The 21,363-nt window shown below is 37.4% G+C and overlaps 1 protein-coding gene across 1 annotated transcript in view; it reads left to right on the top strand.

Annotated features, from left to right (window-relative positions):
• The first annotated feature begins 1,059 nt into the window (after positions 1–1,059).
• Positions 1,060–21,363, top strand: part of suclg2 (succinate-CoA ligase GDP-forming subunit beta) — a 91,927-nt gene continuing 71,623 nt past the window's right edge. The window contains exon 1 of the mRNA XM_040115777.1: positions 1,060–1,173. Coding sequence (XP_039971711.1) covers positions 1,090–1,173 — 84 coding nt within the window. The 5' untranslated portion in view covers positions 1,060–1,089. The remainder of the gene's footprint in view (positions 1,174–21,363) is intronic.

Genomic DNA, 21,363 nt, shown 5'->3' with positions numbered 1-21,363 from the left:
CGAAGTAAATATGAATAAATAAATAAATATGAATGTATGCATGATGCACACTGAACTTGACCTATCCCTTGTGGGATTATTCAGACACATTAATCAGCAACAAACTAGAATCACTATATTTAGGTTATACCCATTAACATCAGCACAACAACCAAGAAAAATAACATATTGGCCTCATGAATTTTTAAACATATACAGACTTTTATAAAACCCCAAAAGATCTCCAACAATGGAATTTGAAAAAATACAGGCACACATCTTTGTGCATGTATTCATACTTACATCCTTGCATGAATCCAGACATACACAACTAAAATATATAAAAGCAAAGCCTATCTCAAATTGTGCATTATGAGCCTAATTCAATTCATACATACTATAAGTGTAATACATAGTCTAATCCACTTCAATTATAACCTTTTTTTTTTTTTTTTTGCCATAACTCAGTTTCTCCTCTTGTTCCAAGCTTCAGAGCTTTTTTTTTGTAAACAATTGAACCTTCTATTTTCAGACTTGTAATGTGGAAACTAAAAAAGTTGAAATGTGAAAAATAAAAAAATCTACTGTTACTATACCCATCGATTGTCCCAAATAACAAGGACATTGTTTCTGGAGAAAACACGTTGTTGCTGAGCTTTAGACTTGCATTCATTTCCTGGAGACTTACCATGTGTAATACAAGTGTCGCTGCAGAATGTGACCTCTTTGGGTGAAAAATCAAACACTTTTTAAAAACTGAACCTTCAAAGAAGAACATTGTTGAATATCATGCATCAGTCCACATTTTTTTTTCTAAGAGAAGTGGATAAATTTTTTTGGAGTTGCAAATCAAAAGTCATATTTGAGAGGAGTTTTAAGGGCTTTGGATGAGACTGCAGTGCAGACTGGATTTCAGACATAACAATTTTCCATTGAATGAAGTGACTACATTTGACTGAATATGAACACACATGCACGCCGAACGTGGTACTGTGTGCGTGCGGGGGTCTTTCTGAAGCACCGCCCACGTGCGCCTGTTGACCTATGAGCGGCTCCGCGGTAACGGGCACACGCTCCCGACGTCATCTCTCTTTGCTTTGCAGTGTCAACATGGCGGCATCCATGGCTTCTCAGGCTGCGGCAAGAGGACTGAGGACAGCTACCTCAAAGCACATACTTCTAGACAAACTCAAGGTACCGTTACAGGTCACAGCACCGAGAATGCATTTCCCTCCTCTCACGGGTCGGCCCCGCTGCCGTGTGTCGGTTGTCATCGTCTCAGGGAGCTGTTAGTGTCGCTACCTTGCTAGCAGGCTAGCATGTCAGAGCGCAGAGAGGTTTGACAGATCAGAGCTGAAGCGGCTGACAGCCCACTGCTGGCGTAACGCCACTCTCTTCACTGTAACCTGCAGGTCTTGTAATAACTGTAAGCATATACACGTATGTCCTGGAATAAGTGCTGCTCTTTACAATTACAATTACTTGACAGGAGCTTTTCTGGGGAAAACTTCACTTAAGTCACTAATGCAGCCCTGTCTGATTGCCATAAAATGTTAAGTGCAGCCTTTGTCTGTCACTCTTGACTTTACTGTAAAATGTATCAGGTTTTATAGTTTTAGAATTAAACTAACTAAAATTTTAAATGATACTTACACAGTGGGCTGCGTGAGCTCGTGGTTTATCATTAACAGCAGAGAGAGTACATGTTCACAGTGTAGTTATAACGCCAGCTTAGGCAGATGAACTATGCCTGAAGTTTCTGACTGCAGCACAATTTCAGATAAGACCACTGTGAAAAGGTTAACTCTTGCACTTTGATCCTCGAGTGTCTGTTTGTGACCTCTGAACAACAGCCTGGCAAAATATACTGGATTTGTGTTGTCTGTGTGCACACTTAGACCTAATGATTACAAACAAAATGCTGCCAAAGTTACAAAAAAGGAACTGGAACTATATCTCCCTGCCTTGTATTGAGTAACAAACAAATACACTCAGAGGAGAAAGCAGGGTTTTGTTTTGGTAATTTAAATTCAAAGCTTCAGGACAAGCAAATAAATAAATCAGCATTTTCTTCTACAAGTTGCACCTCAGTTTGATATTTTTCTTCTCGGTCAGTAGGAGAGATCTTGTCTTTATGGAAGTGTGTCTGTATAAATGTTTGTAGCACTGGTGCAGGATGTCCTGAGTGAAATGACAGAGCAGGAACCTGTTGATACTGTAAACATTGGTCAAATCAGGTTGGCATACTCAGTTTGGCACTGTGTTAACACTACAGTTGTACTTTTGCAATCTCATGTCATTTTTACTTTTTCATATCTGTTTTTGCTGTGTTGCCCTGATAGATTTCGGTACTGATGGAGCCTTTTGACTTGGCACTGAAAAAAGGTTAAACTGAGTGGAATACATTGTTTTAGATAGTTGGGGTGCCTTGAGCACGATGGTTATTTTTGCTTGAACGACCTTAGCTTGCACTGCAGGAGGAACCTACAAATGTTTGGTCTTTTTACTTAACTTTACATACCATGTTGATACATTTTTTGTCGATTGACTGATTGTTTAATCAGGTGTTATTTTCAGCACTGGTAACGTCGATGTTGCACTGTGTCCAGTAGCTGAAATACAGAGAAATGTCAGTTTAAAGAATGTCCAAATGAGCCATTTTGGATAAATAAGGTAACAAGATATTGTAGGTGTGGCAGTACTTTTTGAATATGACCTTTTACTTATTTAGGCATGCACCAAAGACAAATTTTATGAGGGTTATGTACTTAGCCATTCTTTTAATTTACAACCCTGACAGAACATGTAGCAGATTTCCCTGTAGGTCAGTCCTCAAACAGCTGAAGAAATGTCTTGTTGAAGAAAGATTTATATCCTTCGGAACACAGGGAAGGCTGCTTGGAAGGCAAAGGCTGACCCAATTAGGATTCTGGAAGGTATTATTAGGTATTTAAGTATGTGGCCGTCAAGACATTAGATTAAAATGAATACATTAGAAATTACAAGAAGTATGTAGAGATTATGTGTGGTGTAAAATTCAGCCAAAATGTTCAAGTTCTTACACACACCCATCGCTTTAGAACCCACATTAGAAATTAACTTTATCCATCCAAAATTTACTGATCAAATTTAAACAGAAATAATTTGTTAAAGTTTAAGTACGTAATAACAAACACTTATCCCTGATATTGATCTCATAATATTATTGTCGTTAAATTTTCCTCTTGGATGTATCATCATTTTTCAACAGTCCACATAGTGGCATGTTTTTAGAAAGTGAACTCTTTCAAAACTTCTAATAAACTTCTAATCTCACATTTACTTGTGGTTGTACCAGCTTCCATTCCCCTACTTCCACTTCTCTCTTTCTCTCTCTCTCTCTCTCTCTTTCTTCTTTTTTTCTTTACTTCTCTCTCTCTCTCTCTCTCTCTCTCTCTCGGGCCAGGTGATAAGAGTAATGATCAGGGATTCTCTCTGGTCTATAGCGCAGTATCAGAGCCTGAACAGATTGACAACCATGTATATCTACAACAGAATCAAATCAGCTTTGACAGTATGTCAGCTAAGCTGAGCAATGCAATTTGTGATGATCTGTCAACAACTATGCAGAGGACATCACAATATTCAGATGGTTGGGCTCCAGGATGCTCTTAAACAGGGAGTGGGATGTTGTGTTTTTTTCCTGCCCTCTCTTTCCCTCTCTCTCATAAATCAAATCTCCTGAATTCTTGTCTGCACAGCGAGATAATCCTCAGGCTGTTTTTCACTGTCGCTGCACAGTGGTGAATTTGTAAACATTTGCTAAGTTTTTATTTTTTGTGAGGTGTTCCTGCTTAGTAATAACCTAACAGTGTTGAAGCCCAGTGTGGTTTGAAGGGAAACACTGGGAAGAGAGGTGGCTCAATGAGACTCAGTCCTGAATATTTTACAGAGGGGGGTGGAGAGTCCTCTGCTTGCGATGACTTCTTTTGCTGGAACTTCAAACGATGGGCGGCTTCCCCATCTGTCTCAGCAAGAACACATTTACATTTCCTCCCCGCAAGGGATACTGGAGGACAAAGTTAGCTCTAACTGGATTTGAATATCGCTTCACCAAGGTTAATAGCCATTTCTGTAGCTGGTGAGGTGCTTGGGCTTTTTCAATAATTTAGAAGGGTTGCAGTCATTAGGAAATGTTGGCAGCCTCTGAAATGGCGAATGCAATGAGTGAATGCACTCCTATCAGCTTAACTACTTCTGTTGTTCCAGTGTAGATAATGAGAGAGAAGTGGGAGTGTTGCTAAAAATTAGTTGAGTAACACTGACAGTGTCAGTGATAGTTGACAGTTGTAATTCATTAGTGCAGTATTTTGAAGACTATGTTCAACTGCCATAATAACTTGTCCATCATCTTTGAGAGAAATTCTTCAAACATATCGAAACTGTGATTTGGATTTAATAATTGAATTTGTCTGGGGCCACTCCCTGTGAACTTTTTTTCCAAGTCATGCAGACCTGACTTGCTCTCATCAATGCAAGGAAATTTGGACAGTGTCAATCTGGTCACCTCATTGTGTGGTTTCTGTGTCATAAAGAAAGTAACAGTGTTGTTACTGCGTGAGTGAACACACTGTATTATAGAGCAACATGGCTGGTGCCATTGGCAATAACACACCAAAAAGGAAGCTACCCAAAATGTTATGAATTTTCTCTGCACAACCAGCAGTTGTACTCTACTGATAAAGCCCCACACACTTAGGCTTTGGATGTCAAAATTTGACAAGCTAGTTTGATTATCATCGGCATAGATGCCATGATAATTACTAAATGGGTGAAAAAATGTACAACTTACGTTGAAATTCCTTTGCTTCTTTTATTCTGTAATATGAACCAGACAGTTAAGGCATACAGTTAAGGTAACATCAATTAATCACTTTTTAAGCGTCTGTGGACAGCCATTGTTGCCATAGCGATTCACGAGTTGTGGATCAAGGTAAATGCCTTTGGCCAAGTTCATACAAGCGGACTTGCATATATATGGGACTTAACTTTGACATAGTTGCACATTCTTGTATTTTCTCCTTCTTATTCCTGTGTTATCTTCACCTTAGACTTGACACCTTTGAATATGACTCCGTAAACCCTCTCTTATTAACTATGCTAATTACTGAAATCCCTATCTGTAGAGACACAACAGTCAGGTTTTCCTTTCTTAAGCCTGTCTGCAGGAGATTAGACCTGCCCTGCCTAAAGACCTGCCAATGATGCAAATCTCACTGATGTAAATCCTGGAGCCATGCTCTACTGCTCCCGCCTCTGTCTCAGCTCCTCTGTTCTATTCCTGGGTCTCTAACAGACAGATGTCATTTCTCTCTCCATACTTTAATGGTCTGGGCATGACCTTTGCTTTTAAGAACCAAGGAAATAGCAAGTTAAGAGTGGATTGTACCAGTAATGATAGCAAATAGTACATCTTTTGTGTCGTATGTACGAGCTTAGATAATTTGTCCCTTTTTAGCTTTATAGCTGAACGGTCAACATGAATTTTGATATCATCAGTGAGCCGCCTGGACATTATGAGATTTAAATAGAAATATACTAGAGTTTAAAATGCCATTCTGTAGCAGCTCAAACAGAAAGTATAAGCTAATTAATCTGAATACATCTACATACTTAACATTTTATATGTAGTCACATGCACATGGAATTATGCTTTTATTAAACCAAATGGCAAGGTGGCCTTAGGCTTTACCAGTATTACATCCCTACTATTCTTGCCATTGCTTTTCATCCAAATCTGCAAAAGCTTGTCTAATTGCATGACAGGCGCAGTGCCAAAGCTGAGGACAGAGAGAACTTCTGCCATCAGCATTCAAGTACTTTATTAATTAAAGGAGACCAGGCTAGATGGCTTTCTGAATTAGCCCACTATTACTTCATGAGGCATGCTCCTGCTACATGGCTGGCTTTAAGTGGAAATCTGCCTGTGATTCACACTGGCCTGTTTATGCAGTAAATCCACGTCAACTCTGCTTCTTTGCCTCCTCCATTTTCTTTAGTGTGTCACCTCTATCACGGCTTACTATACAGTACTTGTCTAATTGCAAGACAGCATTTATTTATGAGTTGCAACTAAGTAGCAAACTGCCACCTCATTAGCAGAAAAGCATTCTACTGCAATCAGTATGGCAATGATTTTGATATGAATACTCCTTTCTCCGATTCAGCCTGTGCTTATGGATGTGGACACTATAAATTCTTCCCGGATGGTTAGCTAAATAGATGGGGAAAAGAGACGAGTTCATAACCTGAATGGGAACAAATCAATTACATAGAATTGGTGAACTGGCAATCTGTTAATTTCTTAAACATTTGATAATGCCCCTTAAGGAGCATTCTGGTTAATTAACTCTGCAGTCATTTGTCGTCACTAATTAGGCAGTGTCATTTCAAAGGGGTTAGGGTCTAGCCATGACAAGTAATGAGGATTTTAACCTCACCAGACATCTGGGGATACCGCTTCCTAGTATGAGAAATTCAGTGCCTCTGGAAACTCCAGTTGTCCCCTCGCTGTGGTTAGCAGTTTAGAAAGAAATACACAGCATTGTACAGGCGGGAGTTAGGGATTTTGTTGGGGCAGGAATAAATTATTCTTTTCTAGGACCCAATTCTGCAGATCTGCACATCACAATTTCTGTTCACACACTGGTAATTCAGGATAGATGATGTATGATTGTGGAAAATGATATGTAAATATTTAAATAATTGTTTTTTGGTCCCAGCTCTACCATCAGATAAACTTTTCCCATTAATGTTCCTTTTCACAAAAAACATAGTTTTCATTCAGAAGGTTTGATGTTTGCTGAAAATGTAGAAGGTATTGAAACACAACGCTGAACAGTTTACTTAAGAGAAAGAGAAAACAAGAAAAAAAACAACCAACCCCACTAGAAACAATAAATGTCCAAACTTAAAACCCCCTTAATTAAACTCTAACCAAGCTTCTTCCGGTGACCCAATGCACAGTAAGCCAAACTAACAGTCTGTAGCCATGCTAGCGTCTAAATACTAATTTCAGCGAGCTAAAATTCTCACAATAACAATGCTAACAGGTTTAGCGTCTTAGCATTCTGACATTTGGTCGTAGACCAGAGTGGTGGACAAATTAAAAATTTGCCCTGATGATTGCAAACAGATGGAGATTTTGTCTCACTGAGATTCATTAGCCCAGTAAGCTGCGTTGGCAGACCTTTTGCTTAAGACGAGTTTGTTTGCTCTGGTAAATTAAACATGCTGTCCGTGTTAAAGCACAAACAACTTAATTGCCATACACATTTCAGGTCTTGTCGAATTTGAATGGGTTCATGATAGCTAAATGTAGTCTATTTGAGACCTCTGCTGGTAATTAAAATTCAGAGCATTTAATGTAGAAGATTGTTTTGGGCTTGAATAAAGTTGTTTGGCGTTAGTAAGCTGTTTAATACTTAGCTTGTGTTATGTGCAGAGAGGTTCCAAATATTTCGTTTACAAATTTGTTTAAATGGTATGTACAACCTATTATAAACATGTTTTGTTTTTACAAAATCTAGTACAACACTACAACTAAGGCCTACAAAATTACAGAATACAATCATCACCTTTATGGCACAGTCCTGACAAAACTGAACATTATAAGGGTAAGATTTATTGCAAGGCTGTTGTACAATGTTCTTTTTGATCGGGAAAGGTTTTCTTTTTTCTGGTTACTTTCTGATTGACACATATTGCTAGAATTAGATTGCATTGGATTTGCTGTTGTCGCATCTTTCCAGACTTATTTGTTGAAATCAGTCGGATGAAATCTTATTTGAGAGCAGTTTCCTGAAGTTTGACTAAAATGCTTATTCTTTGCTTATTCTGCTTATTCTGATTAAAACTAGACTAAAATGTTAATGTTTTTCTTTGACTAAGGTAGGATTAAAATGACCAGAGTTTTAGTCAGTTAAAACTTGACTAAAAATAAAAGGGTGAGGTTGACGAAATATGACTAAAACTTATATGCACTTTTTTTCTCAGGACTAAGACTAAATCTAAAAGTGGCCGACAAATTAACACTAGTGAAAAGTACCTAAAACAAGTTTGCTAAAAATCCCACTTTCTCTTGTTTTCTGCTGTGCTATTTTCCTGTGATGCTTTGTTTTTCCTTTTTTTCTGGCATTTCCAGAAAAAATCCATTAAGACAGGCCCTGAGATTATGTTAGGTGGGGAATACACTGTGGTTATTAGAACGACAGTCACTAGGGGGACATTCAGAGTCCTAAAATTATCTCAAAGGCCCTTTTGAAACATCCCTAATTGAACTCCTGTAAGTTTCTCTTCTCGTTATTAATTGAGTGTCATGCAGGCCACATCAATGCAGATATGCAATGTCCTCATGAAAAAGCCTGCTAAAAATTGTGCCTTTTCCTCAGTAGTGTTGAAAGCAATAGCCTTTCTTTATTTTTGCATTCAACACTCTTAGAAATCAATCCTGGATTTACGTATTTAAATTTTTCCCTAATGGAGCTGCACCATATTATGCCTTTGAGACTTGTTAATGATGATAGCCTATGTGTGAGTGGGGACTGTGCTCAAAGTATATTCTAAATCCCTACAATTCCTTACTTCCTTAACACATACTCTTCATGGTGCCTGTAGAAGCTTTATCCATATTTATAATTTATAAATGGCTGGAATAAAATGCCATTAGGTAATTTGTTACTTCTTTATTGACTTCTGAAGGGTGGTGAGTAATGAAGGCTCTTGTTCAGGTGTCCTATAAGGTATCGATTGGCTCATGCAGTAGCAACCACTTTGCATATGACTCCCACATCATCAATCAGAACAGTCTTTCCAAATATCTGCTGCCGTTCTTCGTCCTAACAGACTACTGGGTACTAGGGCTGTCACTTTTTATTCAAAATTCGAGTATTCATTCCAATGTGGGAAAAAAATTAAATATTCAAACTGTAATGACCTGTTAGAATTCAAAATTTACAATCTAAGAAATGCATCTGAGCGTTTTAAGTAGTTTGCCTTGTGGTCCAGCAGAGGGCGATCTTCAAATTCGGCTATACCTATGCTGCCTAAAATGGAGGAGGATGTTAGCAAGCAAAGCTGTGCTGATTGGATAATCACAACACCGAATCATCTGTGTCTTGAATGTATGGAGTATATGGATTGCATTCAAATTACTTTGAACAAATTATGGGCCAGTTCAGATTCTTTTGAAATTTTTTTTTTGTTGAAAAAGTGACAGCACCAATGGGTACCACAGGTTCTCATACCATGTCAGTTAAACAAAGACAACACGGCCTGAAAAAGCATAGAAAGTCATGTATTCACCAGTTGGGCTGGACATAATATAGTAAACAAATTTTGAGTTCCATATTTATGGTACACCATACACAAGTCTATATAGCAAACAGTTTCCTCATAAATTTATTTATTTATTTAAATTATTTATTTATATTTTTTTATTTTCAGTTAATTGAATAATTGTTTAAGCTGTAAAATGGGAAAAATGCCCATCACAAGTTCCCAGAGGTCATTGTGACATATTCTGATGTCTTATTTTGACCAACACTCCAAAATCCAAAGATACTTAGTTTACCATTAAGGAAGTCAGAGAAAACCAGATAATATTCTTTTTACTTGAAAATGTACTCAAATTATTAATTGATTATCAATATTGTTACAGATGAATTTGTGTCCATTGTCACAAACCACAACAAAAAAACACCCAACAACAAGACTCTCTAGTAGAACCTGCTGCTATGCCTCAGAGAGGAGAACACCAGTCAAAATAATACCCCACCAAATATTGTAGCATTACCTGTTAACCTCAAAACAATGACCCAGAATGGTTTAGATTAATGCTCTCCACACTAACAACATACAACTGTCATATATGATACTCTACCCAAAAGTAGCAAAGAAAAACTAATGCTACCAAAATCCGACCGGACGAGCCCGCATTTTTGTCACGACCCGGTTCAAAGGAGGGACAAAATGTGGAGAAAACACATGATTCTTTAAAGTAAAATAAATTTATTTAAGAAAGCTAAATTAAGTATGCTGTCAGTTCATCAGTAATGTGTGTAGGATGTGGATGTGTGAACATATCCTGGTGTAAGAAAACCAAAAATAAATTAACCAAAGTCCAACCAAACTCCAACCAAACCAAGTAACCTAGAGAGGAGAGAGACACAGAGTCCCTCATTTTAAGAGGCTCTAAAGTAATTGGACAATTGACTGCCATTCGGGTTCATGGCCAGGTGTGGCCCTTTCCCTCATTATTTCATGACAAATTAAGTGGATAAAAGGTCTGGAGACGATTCCAAGTGTTGTATTTGCATTTGGTACCTGTTAATGGGAACTTTCAATTTGTGGCCCACAGAAGTGTCGATGCAAATGAAGGAGGCCATTATTAGGTTTGCTTTGTTTTTTCAGCCTATCAGACAGATAGCAGAAACTTCATGAGTGGCCAAATCATCAATTTGGCACATTCTTAAAAAGAACGAATATACTGGTGTGCTTGGCAACACCAAAAGGGCTGGACAAATACAGAAGACAACTAAAGTGGATGATGGCAGAACTCTTTCCTTGGTGAAGAAAAACCCTTCACAACATATAGCCTGTTCAAGAACACTCTTGAGGAGGTAGACGTATCATTGTCAAAGTCTGCAATCAAGAGACACCTTCATGAATGTAAATACAGAGACTCTACCACAAGGTGCAAACCACATACAAGATTTTTTGGACAGATGAAACCAAGATGAACTCTACCAGAAGGATGGGAAGACGAGTACTGAGAAGTACCGCGGCTCACGATCCAAAGCATACTACATCATCTGTGAAACATGGTGGAGGCAGTGTTATGGCATGGGCATGTATGGCTGCCAGTGGAACTGGGTCACTGGTGTTTATTGATGATGTGACTTGTAATAGAAGTAACAGGATGACTTCTGAAGTGTATAGGGCTATACTATCTGCTCAGATTCAGCCAACTGCTGCAAAACAAATAGGACGGTGCTTCACAGTACAGATGGATAATGACCCAAGACATACTGTGAAAGCAACCCAAGAGCTTCACGAGGAAAAGAAATGGGATATTCTTCAATCGCCAAGTCAGTCATCTGACCTCAACCCAACTGAGCATGCTGAGGGCAGAAACACCCACAAGCAAGCAGCAACTGAAGGCAGCTGCATTAAAGGCCTGGCAAAGCATCTCGAGGTAGGAAATTAGCATTTGGTGATGTCCATGGGTTCCAGACATCAAGCAGTCATTGACCGCAACAAATTTTCATCCAAATATTAAAAATAATCCTTATATTTATAAATATGTTGGTTTGTCCAATTATATTTGAGCTTCTGATAAATGAGGGACTACTTATAAAAAATGTCTCCATTATGGTGGTGTACAGATGCGAAATTACGAAAATTGTGTCACTGTCCAAATACTTATGCACCTAACTGTACATATACAGTATAGGTGAGGCCAAGGGGCCATCACACAATGGATAAATCAACTCAATATTGAATATTAATATATATCACAAATGTCTTACATACACAAAATAACATTGCTGAGTAATTAAAGTAATCTTTGCATTTAACTACCTTTCTTCTAATGTGTAATGATTAGATGTATTAGTAATTAATTACTATTGAAAGTAACCATAACACCACATCAGCATGTATGAATTTTGTGGTATTACTAAAAGACAGCCTAGGCTGGATTGTTAAAAGCACAGTGCTGACGTACTTAGTGAGAAAAATAGCCTGTCCTCAGAGATAATGTTCCCTTAGTGTTAAAACTTTCAGGGCAGAATCACATCAGAATTCACTCACTATTTGCTGGATCCTATCTGGCTTCACTTCCATTCAACAAACAAATGTGTTTTTTGACCTGTGATGTCAACCCTTTGAATTTTTGAGTGACAGATTGACGAGCAGCACAGCATTGACTAGCTGTTGTTTATGGGCCTGATCAAAGGTGATTGCCTGCTTTGTAACCTTCTCCTGTAAATTAAGGCTTATGGCTCTAATAAATTTCCAAGGGAGCCAGAACTACTCTGTCAGATGGTGACTTTTTGACATTGTTCCAATCTCTCATAGTGATAAAGACAACCGCTTTGAATTAGCCCTAGGATATTGACTCCTTAAGTTTAACAGAAGGGCAAATGACAAAGTAGTGGCATGTCTTGAAATGACTTTGCAAAGTGCCAAGATCAGACATCCCCTCACTGTGATGACACTTCTCACAACAAGTGTGGTTTGACATTGTGCATGCTGCTCTCAACCAAACATGAGAATGCACAATTTTTTGCCTCTTAGGAGGAGTCCTGATGTTGCATGATGCTGTGTTGAATACCATATGGACAGGCCAGAGAAGTGTTGTTTGAGTATTATTGACTATACCAAGATTTTGTCCTTCAGTGCCACTCGTGGATTAGTACAGCTGAGACAAGGACTTGGCAACCTGATGCAGCTGCTGCCATAGAACTGTCTGTCCTTTGTGTGCCTTTGTGTGAGGGTAATGCCACTCTGAGTGCTCTGTTAAAAGAGTGGCCGTATGGTGACGTAGTATATTCAGCACATTTCAATGTTCCAACTATTCCTTTGTTCTTTTTTTTTTTTTAACTTGTGCGTGTCAACACAATTTAGTTTAAGGTAATGTCTTTGTGAGTTGTTGTCTTTTAGGTTTATTTCCCAACTCTTTTGTTATACTCTTTGCATTTATCTAAGCATTATTCCACTACATAGTTTGTGGTCAAAATGTGTTAATATGCTGCATCATTTTTTAATATTGGATTTTGTCAAACATTTTTACAGAAGGATCCTGCACAAGTGACCCTGTAAACATTATAACTTTTACTTCCTGGATGTTAACCTGTTTTTTTTTCTAAACATTTTTTAATTGTGTCAATAGTTATGAATTTTACTAACTTAATTGCCAGGGCAACATTAAGTCTTTTAAAATACAATTTAAGCTACTAAAAGTAAGTTTAAAGAGACAATATAATTATATGTTGATGATGAGCCTGCAAATTTCATAGGTTGCACGAATGTTGCATGTCCTGTATTTGTACCTTTTTCTTCTGCAAATATTTTGTCTTCTTAAAAGGAAATTTTGCCGTAATTTTTTTTTTTTAGTTATTTATTTAATTTTCTGAAAAATGGCAATGACTGGAATCTTTTATTAATTTAGTTTGAATTCAGTTTCATAATTATGATGAATGCCTTTGTAACTGAGTAAGTGGGTGTGGAGCTAATTGAAGCACATTTATATGATTTGGAGATCTAAATTTTATTTTGACACACTACTCAAATGAAAATCCATCCAGATTAAAAACACGTTGCACAACTCCTCTCCAGTAAACCATACTTTTTTTATGAAAAATTGTCTTTGATTTACCCGAAATAATCTCAGACAACAGCCTGTTTAATTTTGATGGACATGAAACACAGACTGATCTGCACCTCACTATGGGAGCATTCTTGAACTTAGAAGCTTAAATCAAAACATCGAGCAAAGGCAACATGAAGAGCTGACTGAAAGTAGGACTTATTATATTTTTATTTTTATTTATAAGTCAGTATTCATCTCTGCTACAGTGTATTGCTGTGACATTTTGTTATCACTGGCTGAATGTCAAGCAAGCCTGCTGAAAGCAGAATTCCTCCACCGAATAAGTGTTTCCTCAATATGACTTCAGCTCCTTTCTCCACTGCCAACTTTGAATTTTGTAATAAAGGTTTTTGCCGTGCCTTCGCATTAAAAACGAAACGCAGTTTCAAAGGTGTAAACCATAATGGAGATCAGGGGGCTATTTTTAGAGTGGTGTCACATGAATTCTGTATATCTTCACCTATTTATCATGGCATTTTTTATACCTCCTGGAATTTCATGTGTCCTTGACACAAAGGGAAAGCCAGGTACACAGTTTATAGGTCAATTTAGAACCTAGCTCTGGCATTTTGACAGTGAGCCAAGCGCTTTGTAAAAATGGCAGCTTTTAACCAAAACTGGAAAGAGAAAGGAGACAGAGCTTTGCTGACTGATTCATTAGGCCTAGGTACTAAAGTGAATGCCTACATTTTCAATTTCGCCCCTTGTAGTTATTTATTCTTGTGTTCAGTCACATTAGTGCTACTGAGAAATCCTGTCTATTTGGATTTGCAGAAGACCTGTTCCCTAAATGTGTTCTTTGCCTTGTTTCTCCTTATCTCCATATATAAACAGAGAATATTTCCATTTATCATTGTCATCAAACTCTCTTGCCACTGTGTTCCACTTCTCTTCCCTTGGATGCATTCATGAGAAAGATCTTGAGTGCTTTTGTGTGTAGAAGAGTTCAGTGTGAATACTTTATCCCATCTAGGACCAATGTCAGAGCATACAACTTTGTTTGTGCCATAGTGTCTCTTCAACAGTGTGCACAGCACATCCCGTGTGTGTCTATGCTCGTCTTCTTTGTGCGTGTGTGTATTAAGAATAAGTAGAGCAGTAGTTAGGTAGAAGGAGGTGGGTAGGGTTGTCTCTAGAGTGCTTCTGATGATAATTACTGTAGAGAGACTGTCTCAGGGGACTGGAGGCCAGCTGCTTGCTTGCCTGCCTTTCTTGCTGCCATACTGCCAGCCATGACTTAATGCTTTCTTTCAGGGCAGACATGTAACACTTGGACTATTCCTCTCCTGTCAAGACCTCAGCAGTATCATGATTTGACTATCTGATAGCATTAAGCAGGACAAGGAGTGACTGAAACCATAATTGTGGTCATGATTAGTCTGAGGAGGATTTTGAAGTCATGTTTTCTACAGGAGGTACTCAGGAGGGATCTCTTTATGATATCTCTCTTCTTAAGGTGGGAAATTGATCTTTATTGTAGTTTTGTAAGTTAAAGGTTGCACAATTGTTGGAGCTACTGGGCGTGTAAGTATTTTGTAACACTGTAAATTCCTATTTGAATGTTTTCTTTTAGTGTTATCCTGTTCCTCTTTTCATGTTCGTTAAACCTGAAAGATGGGAGTCCCCTTGATAATTTATAATACTATTATGGTTTATGTTTTGCCAGTTTTATTTTGTTTCATCTTTTCTCCTGAGAAGTCAAGTTTTGTCTGTCAGTTTAGTATGTCAAATGGCTGTGATTACTACAGTACTCATGAGCCTTAGCTGACAGATGAAGCCAGTCAGATGCACAAATCAGCTATAGCAAATTCAAAATGTTTGGTCATTGCAAAACACAACACTATAATTGATAAATTCCACTGACCCAGAGTCTGAACATTGATGGAGAAAGGGAGGAGAAAGGTGACAGGAATTGAGGGGTAGAGAGATGGGGAAAGATGTTCAACAAAGGTCCCCAACTAAAATCCAACTCAGAATATTATGATCATAGTACAACCCCAGAACTAGAGGTTTTCTAACATAGTTGTTTGATGAATGTAATGATCACCTTATGTTGTCTCTTTAAAAATTAACCGAATTTTTACTTTCAAAACCCTGGATGCCTGAAACATCTCCTCACATTTTGCATCTTTATAACAAATCTGTAATATTTCAGTACTTTTGGTGATAATTAGAGAAACAGGGTGTTGCATTGTTTGGTGGGTTATGATCTATTTTTTCATTAATAATGATAACATCTCTTCCAGAATATGTTGGCAGGTAAAGCAACAAGTTGCCTCCTGTTTTGTTATTCTGTGTTTCCCTCTGAATGGTGTTGAACCAGAGGTACCTCCATGCTGGTTTTATTACAGCATTGCTTGACTTTGCCATGACAGATTTCCCAAACAGCTGTGGTTATATCAATTCTCATCTTTTTAATTAGGAAATCCAGTAGTCAAGAATACCAGCATATGTCAAAAAGTCTTTGTAGAACACTAGGAGAGTAGTAAATAGTATAAAAAAAGAATTGCTGTTGTGATTAAGTGCTCATTAATAACTGAGTTTCTGGCATGAGGCTGTCATCAGAGTATAATGAAGAAACACATAAGAATAAGTGATTGACACATAGGTGGAGTTCAAAAGGTTCATAAATACAACTAATCAGGTTTGATTATTCAAATCATTGATAATGGCACCCAGGTTTAAAAAAAAAAAAGTCTCAACATCATCCTTTGAATCTCTAATATCAGTCATCAGTTACAGTATTCACCACAAAGTAACTTAAAAAAATTATATAGACAATAAGTTCATAATTAATAAATTATGAATAGTTTACTATGAATCACTTTATTGCTTGTGTATTATCATTACAATCCATATTTGGTTTTGCTTTCCATCTGGTAATATAACCTGCATGCATACAAACACTGTAAGTGAATGTGTTGTTCCAACCAAATACCATTTTATGAATTTTGAATGTAGTCCCAAAAAAGAAACAATTACATGCTTCAAATATGCTGACAATAATTATTGATTCTGAAGTTATTATGATGCATTAAAAATCATCTAGTAAAAAAATTGCAATTTGTTTCTGATTAGATTTTTCTCCTGCATCTCCATGCATTCGCATTGCAGTATACACCTGCCAGGTTTGTGTGGCAGTATGGCTTGCTTTAGTTAGTTAGTTGGGTTGTTCAGTTGTCACCAATGTGGAAGATTGTCTTCAACTTCAGTACTCGCACTATAAATAAAAAACGAGAAATTTGGAAATATAATAAATTTAACAACATTAAAACATAGCAATATTAAGACACTTATTCTTTATGTACTAATTATACATAAAGAATTAATTGTAAAATATAGAGGGCTAAGGTTGAAATTAATTTCAATTTCATCTGGATTACTAATTAAATTTGGCACCGTGAGCCTCGTACACATTTTTGTTATCGCCTATAGAGCCTCCCTAAAGGTAAATTAAATTCTTTATATTTAATATGTATTACTTGCTATGCTGCTAATTCTTTTTCCGTTTCTGTTTAGTTATGTACTAATGTTAAACTTGTTTGAGGTGATAGATGAGATGAAGGAAACAAACAAAAATTGTGTGTCTATAGAAAGTGAATTACTCAAACTAGGCTAAACTGGCCACAGTGGTCACTAACAGAATTGCAGGCTGAATAATAATTTACATAATGAACCAGGTGTCAATCAGGCTGTAGAAATTGTCTAAAAGTTGTCTCTTTGAGGCACATTCAACAGTTTCTGTCTAACCCACTTTTTGGTTTTACTGTAAAGAGCTGTGTAATTATCTCTAGAAAAGTGCTATTTAATTAAAGTTAATTATTACCAATATATTATCATGATTATGTCCACTTATAGGCAACATAATGGATATGATATCAACATCAGAGGACACTTTATAATGTAAAAATACATCATTGGATGACTAGTGCCACGCAGGCTACATACGACTGTACAGGGGCTTCAAAAAGTATTCAGACACCTTCACTTTTTTCACACTTTATTGTGCTGCAGATTTTATTTTAAATGGATAAAATTGCTATTTTCTCCCATCAGTCTACACCAAATAACTCATAATGACAAAGTGAAAACATGGTTTTAGATATTTTCTTCAAATTCATTAACAATATAAAAATGAAATCTCTTATTTACAAAAGTATTCAGACCTTTTTGCTGTTCCACTCCAAATTGTGGTCAGGTGCATCCTGTTTGTTTTATTTACCCTTTAGATGTGTTTAGAACTTGATTGGAGTCCACTTGTGAAAATTGAATTGATTCGACATAGTTTAGAAAGGCACACAACTGTGTATATAAGGTCCCAAAATTGACACTGCAAAACCTAGCCATGAAGTCCAGGTAACACTATAGACCTCTGCAATATAATTGTGATGAGGCATAGATCAGGACAAGGGTATAAAACCATTTCTAAAGCTTTGATTGTTTCAAGGAGCACAGTGGGCTCAATAATTGTGAAAAGGAAGAAGTTTTGAACCCCCAGGACCCTCCATAGAATTGGCCGTCTGTCCAAACTGAGTAACTGGGCAAGAAGGGCCGTGGTCAGGGAGGTGACCAAAAACCCAAATGTTACTCTAACAGACCTCAGAAGGCCTCCACAGAGAATGGAGAGACTGCCGGAAGGATAACTATCTCAGCAGCACTCCATCAATCAGGCCTTTATGGTAGGGTGGCGAGACAGAAGCCATTTTGAGTAAAAGGCGTATGACAACCCACTTGGAGTTTGCCAAACGGCATCCAAAGGACTGTGAGAGAATGGGGATAAAGATGCTCTGGTCTGATGACACCAAATGAACCCTTTGGGCAGAACTTTGAACACTATGACTGTTGAAAACCAGACACTGCTCATCACCTGGCTAATACCTACGGTAGAGCATGGTGGTGGCAGCATCAAGCCATGGGGGTGCTTCCCAGCAGCAGGGACAGGGAGACCGGTCAGAATTGAGGGAAGGATGAAAATCTGAATACTTATTTAAATGAGAGATTTCAGTTTTTGATTTTTAATAAATGTGCAAAAATTTTAAACACATTTTCACTTTGTCATTATGGGTTACTGAGTGTAGTTTGATGGACAAAAATGGCAGTTTAATCCATTTACAGTTAAATCTACAACATAATAAAGTTTGCAAAAAGCAAAGGTGCCTTAATACTTTTTGAAGTGACTGTATATTGTTATTAGAGTACCAAGTAAGAACCCATCTTTGATACAGATTATTTATGGCTCTGGTGCCCTAGGTTTTCTGTATTCTCAACCTTATTAGGACTTTCCTGCATTGGCATGGCATTTTCCTGCATGGTTCACTTCCACTTGAAATGGATCTTTTGTGATCAGATGTACCAGGTTTATTAAACTGCTGTACTTTTGAGAATTTAATTTTAACTTAGTTTTCAGATCCCATTGATAGCACTGTTATAAATAATTGTTGCATAAAATAATGCTGGAGACTACAGCCGGCAGGGGGATTTGTGTTGCTATTGTTATCTTGAACCTCCCAGTTTCTCTAAAAGTGAAGCCAAAAGTGACAAAAATGTGCCATCTCTGATGGATTGCTGTCTCAAACAGCAAGTTGTTGTATGAGTTTCAAATGGAAAAGCTTGGACCAGTAGAATTGACGATGACTGTAGAGTGGCATTGCTGATATGGCCACCAGCGTGTCCCTATCAAGCTTAGAATGCTTTCCAAACTGTGCCAACCTCTGATCGCATGGCAAACTTGACCATATTTTTATGTTTTTTAGGTGTTTGGATTCAAAATTTTATCCTAATGGTTGGATGTGTTAATTCATATTTCTTAGTGTGATCTGATGATACTTCCTGTTAAAAAGATGTTTAATCTGCCATTTTCTTTAGTCAAAAGAAGAACAAAAGATGGACTGACAGATGGAGACATGCACCCTAGGAGCTGATCCTCCCAATGCAAACAGTTTGAATGGCAAGTGAAGTGGATGTTTTAAGAGAGGAGGCCCTGTGGGTACCTGAGAACCTGTTCTGCAGCTTTGCTTGTTAAGGCTGTGTGGATAGGTTCTGTTAAAATAGACATTTAGGAATAAGCAACAGACAGAAAAAGAGTGAATGCTTTAAGTCACTAGCCAAGTTTTGCTCAAACTTAGAAAAATACAGACAGATCCATTTTGTCCAAATTCATTTTAGTTTTTCCTAAATTCTTTTTTAATTTTTCCAGTATTTGTTTTTTTTAATATTTATTCTCTTGTTATTGGTATTGCTTTTCAGATCTTTATGCATTTCTGCATTTCATATACTGCCCTTCCTTTGAAACCAGCCTGCTGTGAGAGAGTCACATCATCAGTATTGGTTTTTATAGAGTGCTTTGGAGGATAGACTTGAAAGCCTAGCACCACGTGTACAAATACAAACCACAATAACCAAAGCATATGAATAATATGGTATCACAGACGAGACTGCAGAGGTGACCCACAGATGCCCCTCATTACTGTATTCAATTATGCGAGAGAAGAGGCCAGTGTGGATCAACATGTACTGTTCTCCTAGAAAACAAACCATTTCGGCTTTAATGAAGTCTCCTGACAGGCTCTCACAAGAGTTAGAGTGGAGAAAGCATGCTAAAACAGTGTGCTGTGGCACAGAGAGGGTTGGTTTTGGCATGAATTGTGGATTACCAGTCATTTGGTTTTCTTTTCAGTCGCGGCCCATTGATGGTTGTGCTTGGTTTTAGATTAAAAGAGTTTTGACTTGGCTGTTCCATATTAGAGCGACAATGTCAAGCTCATTAGCCTTTAATCACTGATAACCACTAAGGGTTAGTGGGGGTTACATTTCACTCCCGCCATCATATAATTGTTGAAAGATGCTGAACAAATACAACCCCCAATCCATCCTTCATTAGTCTTATCTACGCAGTGGTTTTAGAATGTGATGGGTTGGCACACATGAAGACGTGTGCATCTGTTTCAAAGAACGCATGCAAACGCTTTTAGGGTAATCTTGTGCTATCTGAATATTTCAATATGAATTATTATGCACGAAAATGCAACCTTATGATTTATAATTTTTTAAATTTATAACACACAACAAAGAAATGACAGTTTGGAATTTGGAGCTTTGTTCTGGTGTTTTTGTAAAATGTTGGAGGAAAAACAACAAAAAGTATCGTCAGGCATGGTCAACTGTGAGCTCCCTTCTAAATGAAGCTGTTAACAATCTCACACACACAAACATCACACATATCATTTTGCCAAGTGTAAAATTCACTGCTATAAAGTAAACATAATAAAGAGTATTCTTAGTTATTTAGCTACTCCCAATATCTCTTTAAATAAATATTTCTCAAATATTATTAATGATGTTTGTGGTCATAGTGAAAATGGTGCTTTCAGCTGTGGAAGTTCTTGAGTTCAGGTTATTTTGTCACACTATTTTTATTTTCTTCCACGATACCATATTCTTAATATATATGCTACTTTTAGTAACACCCAACGTGGATGTCCATCTTTGCTGGCTGTTTGAGGGAAATAATTCTGCTTAGGACTGCCATAATTTTTGGCAGCAGATTCAATTTCAAGGTGTGGTGCACCGCTTGATCCTATTGCCATATTTTAGTTGTGTGCTCGTCCCACAGTAATGTATTTTTCCTACTGTCAATCATAGAACCAACCTGAAGCAGCTAGCTACTTCTTGTAAAAGCTGGTGGTGATTGTTAAGAGCACAATATCGATTTTGCAGACTTAAACACAGCAGGTGTGATGGAGAATTAGATTTTGCTGTACTGATGTAGTATTGACAGTGTATTAGTAACAATATTCCGGTAGTATATAATAATGGTGACATATGCCAACAACTTACTAGACAGCATAATCTTAACAGTATCACAAGATGTCATTATATTCTACATTGTAATATGCACATGTGCCCCTTATGTTCATGCAGGTGTTATCAAATAATTATTGTCCTGTGTAGCCGTAACAGATGTAACATTGGAT

This window comes from Xiphias gladius, chromosome 21 (assembly GCF_016859285.1).
Source record: "Xiphias gladius isolate SHS-SW01 ecotype Sanya breed wild chromosome 21, ASM1685928v1, whole genome shotgun sequence".
NCBI lineage: Eukaryota > Metazoa > Chordata > Actinopteri > Istiophoriformes > Xiphiidae > Xiphias > Xiphias gladius.
Note: the sequence above shows the minus strand (reverse complement) of the source record. Positions and strands in the feature narration are given on the sequence as shown.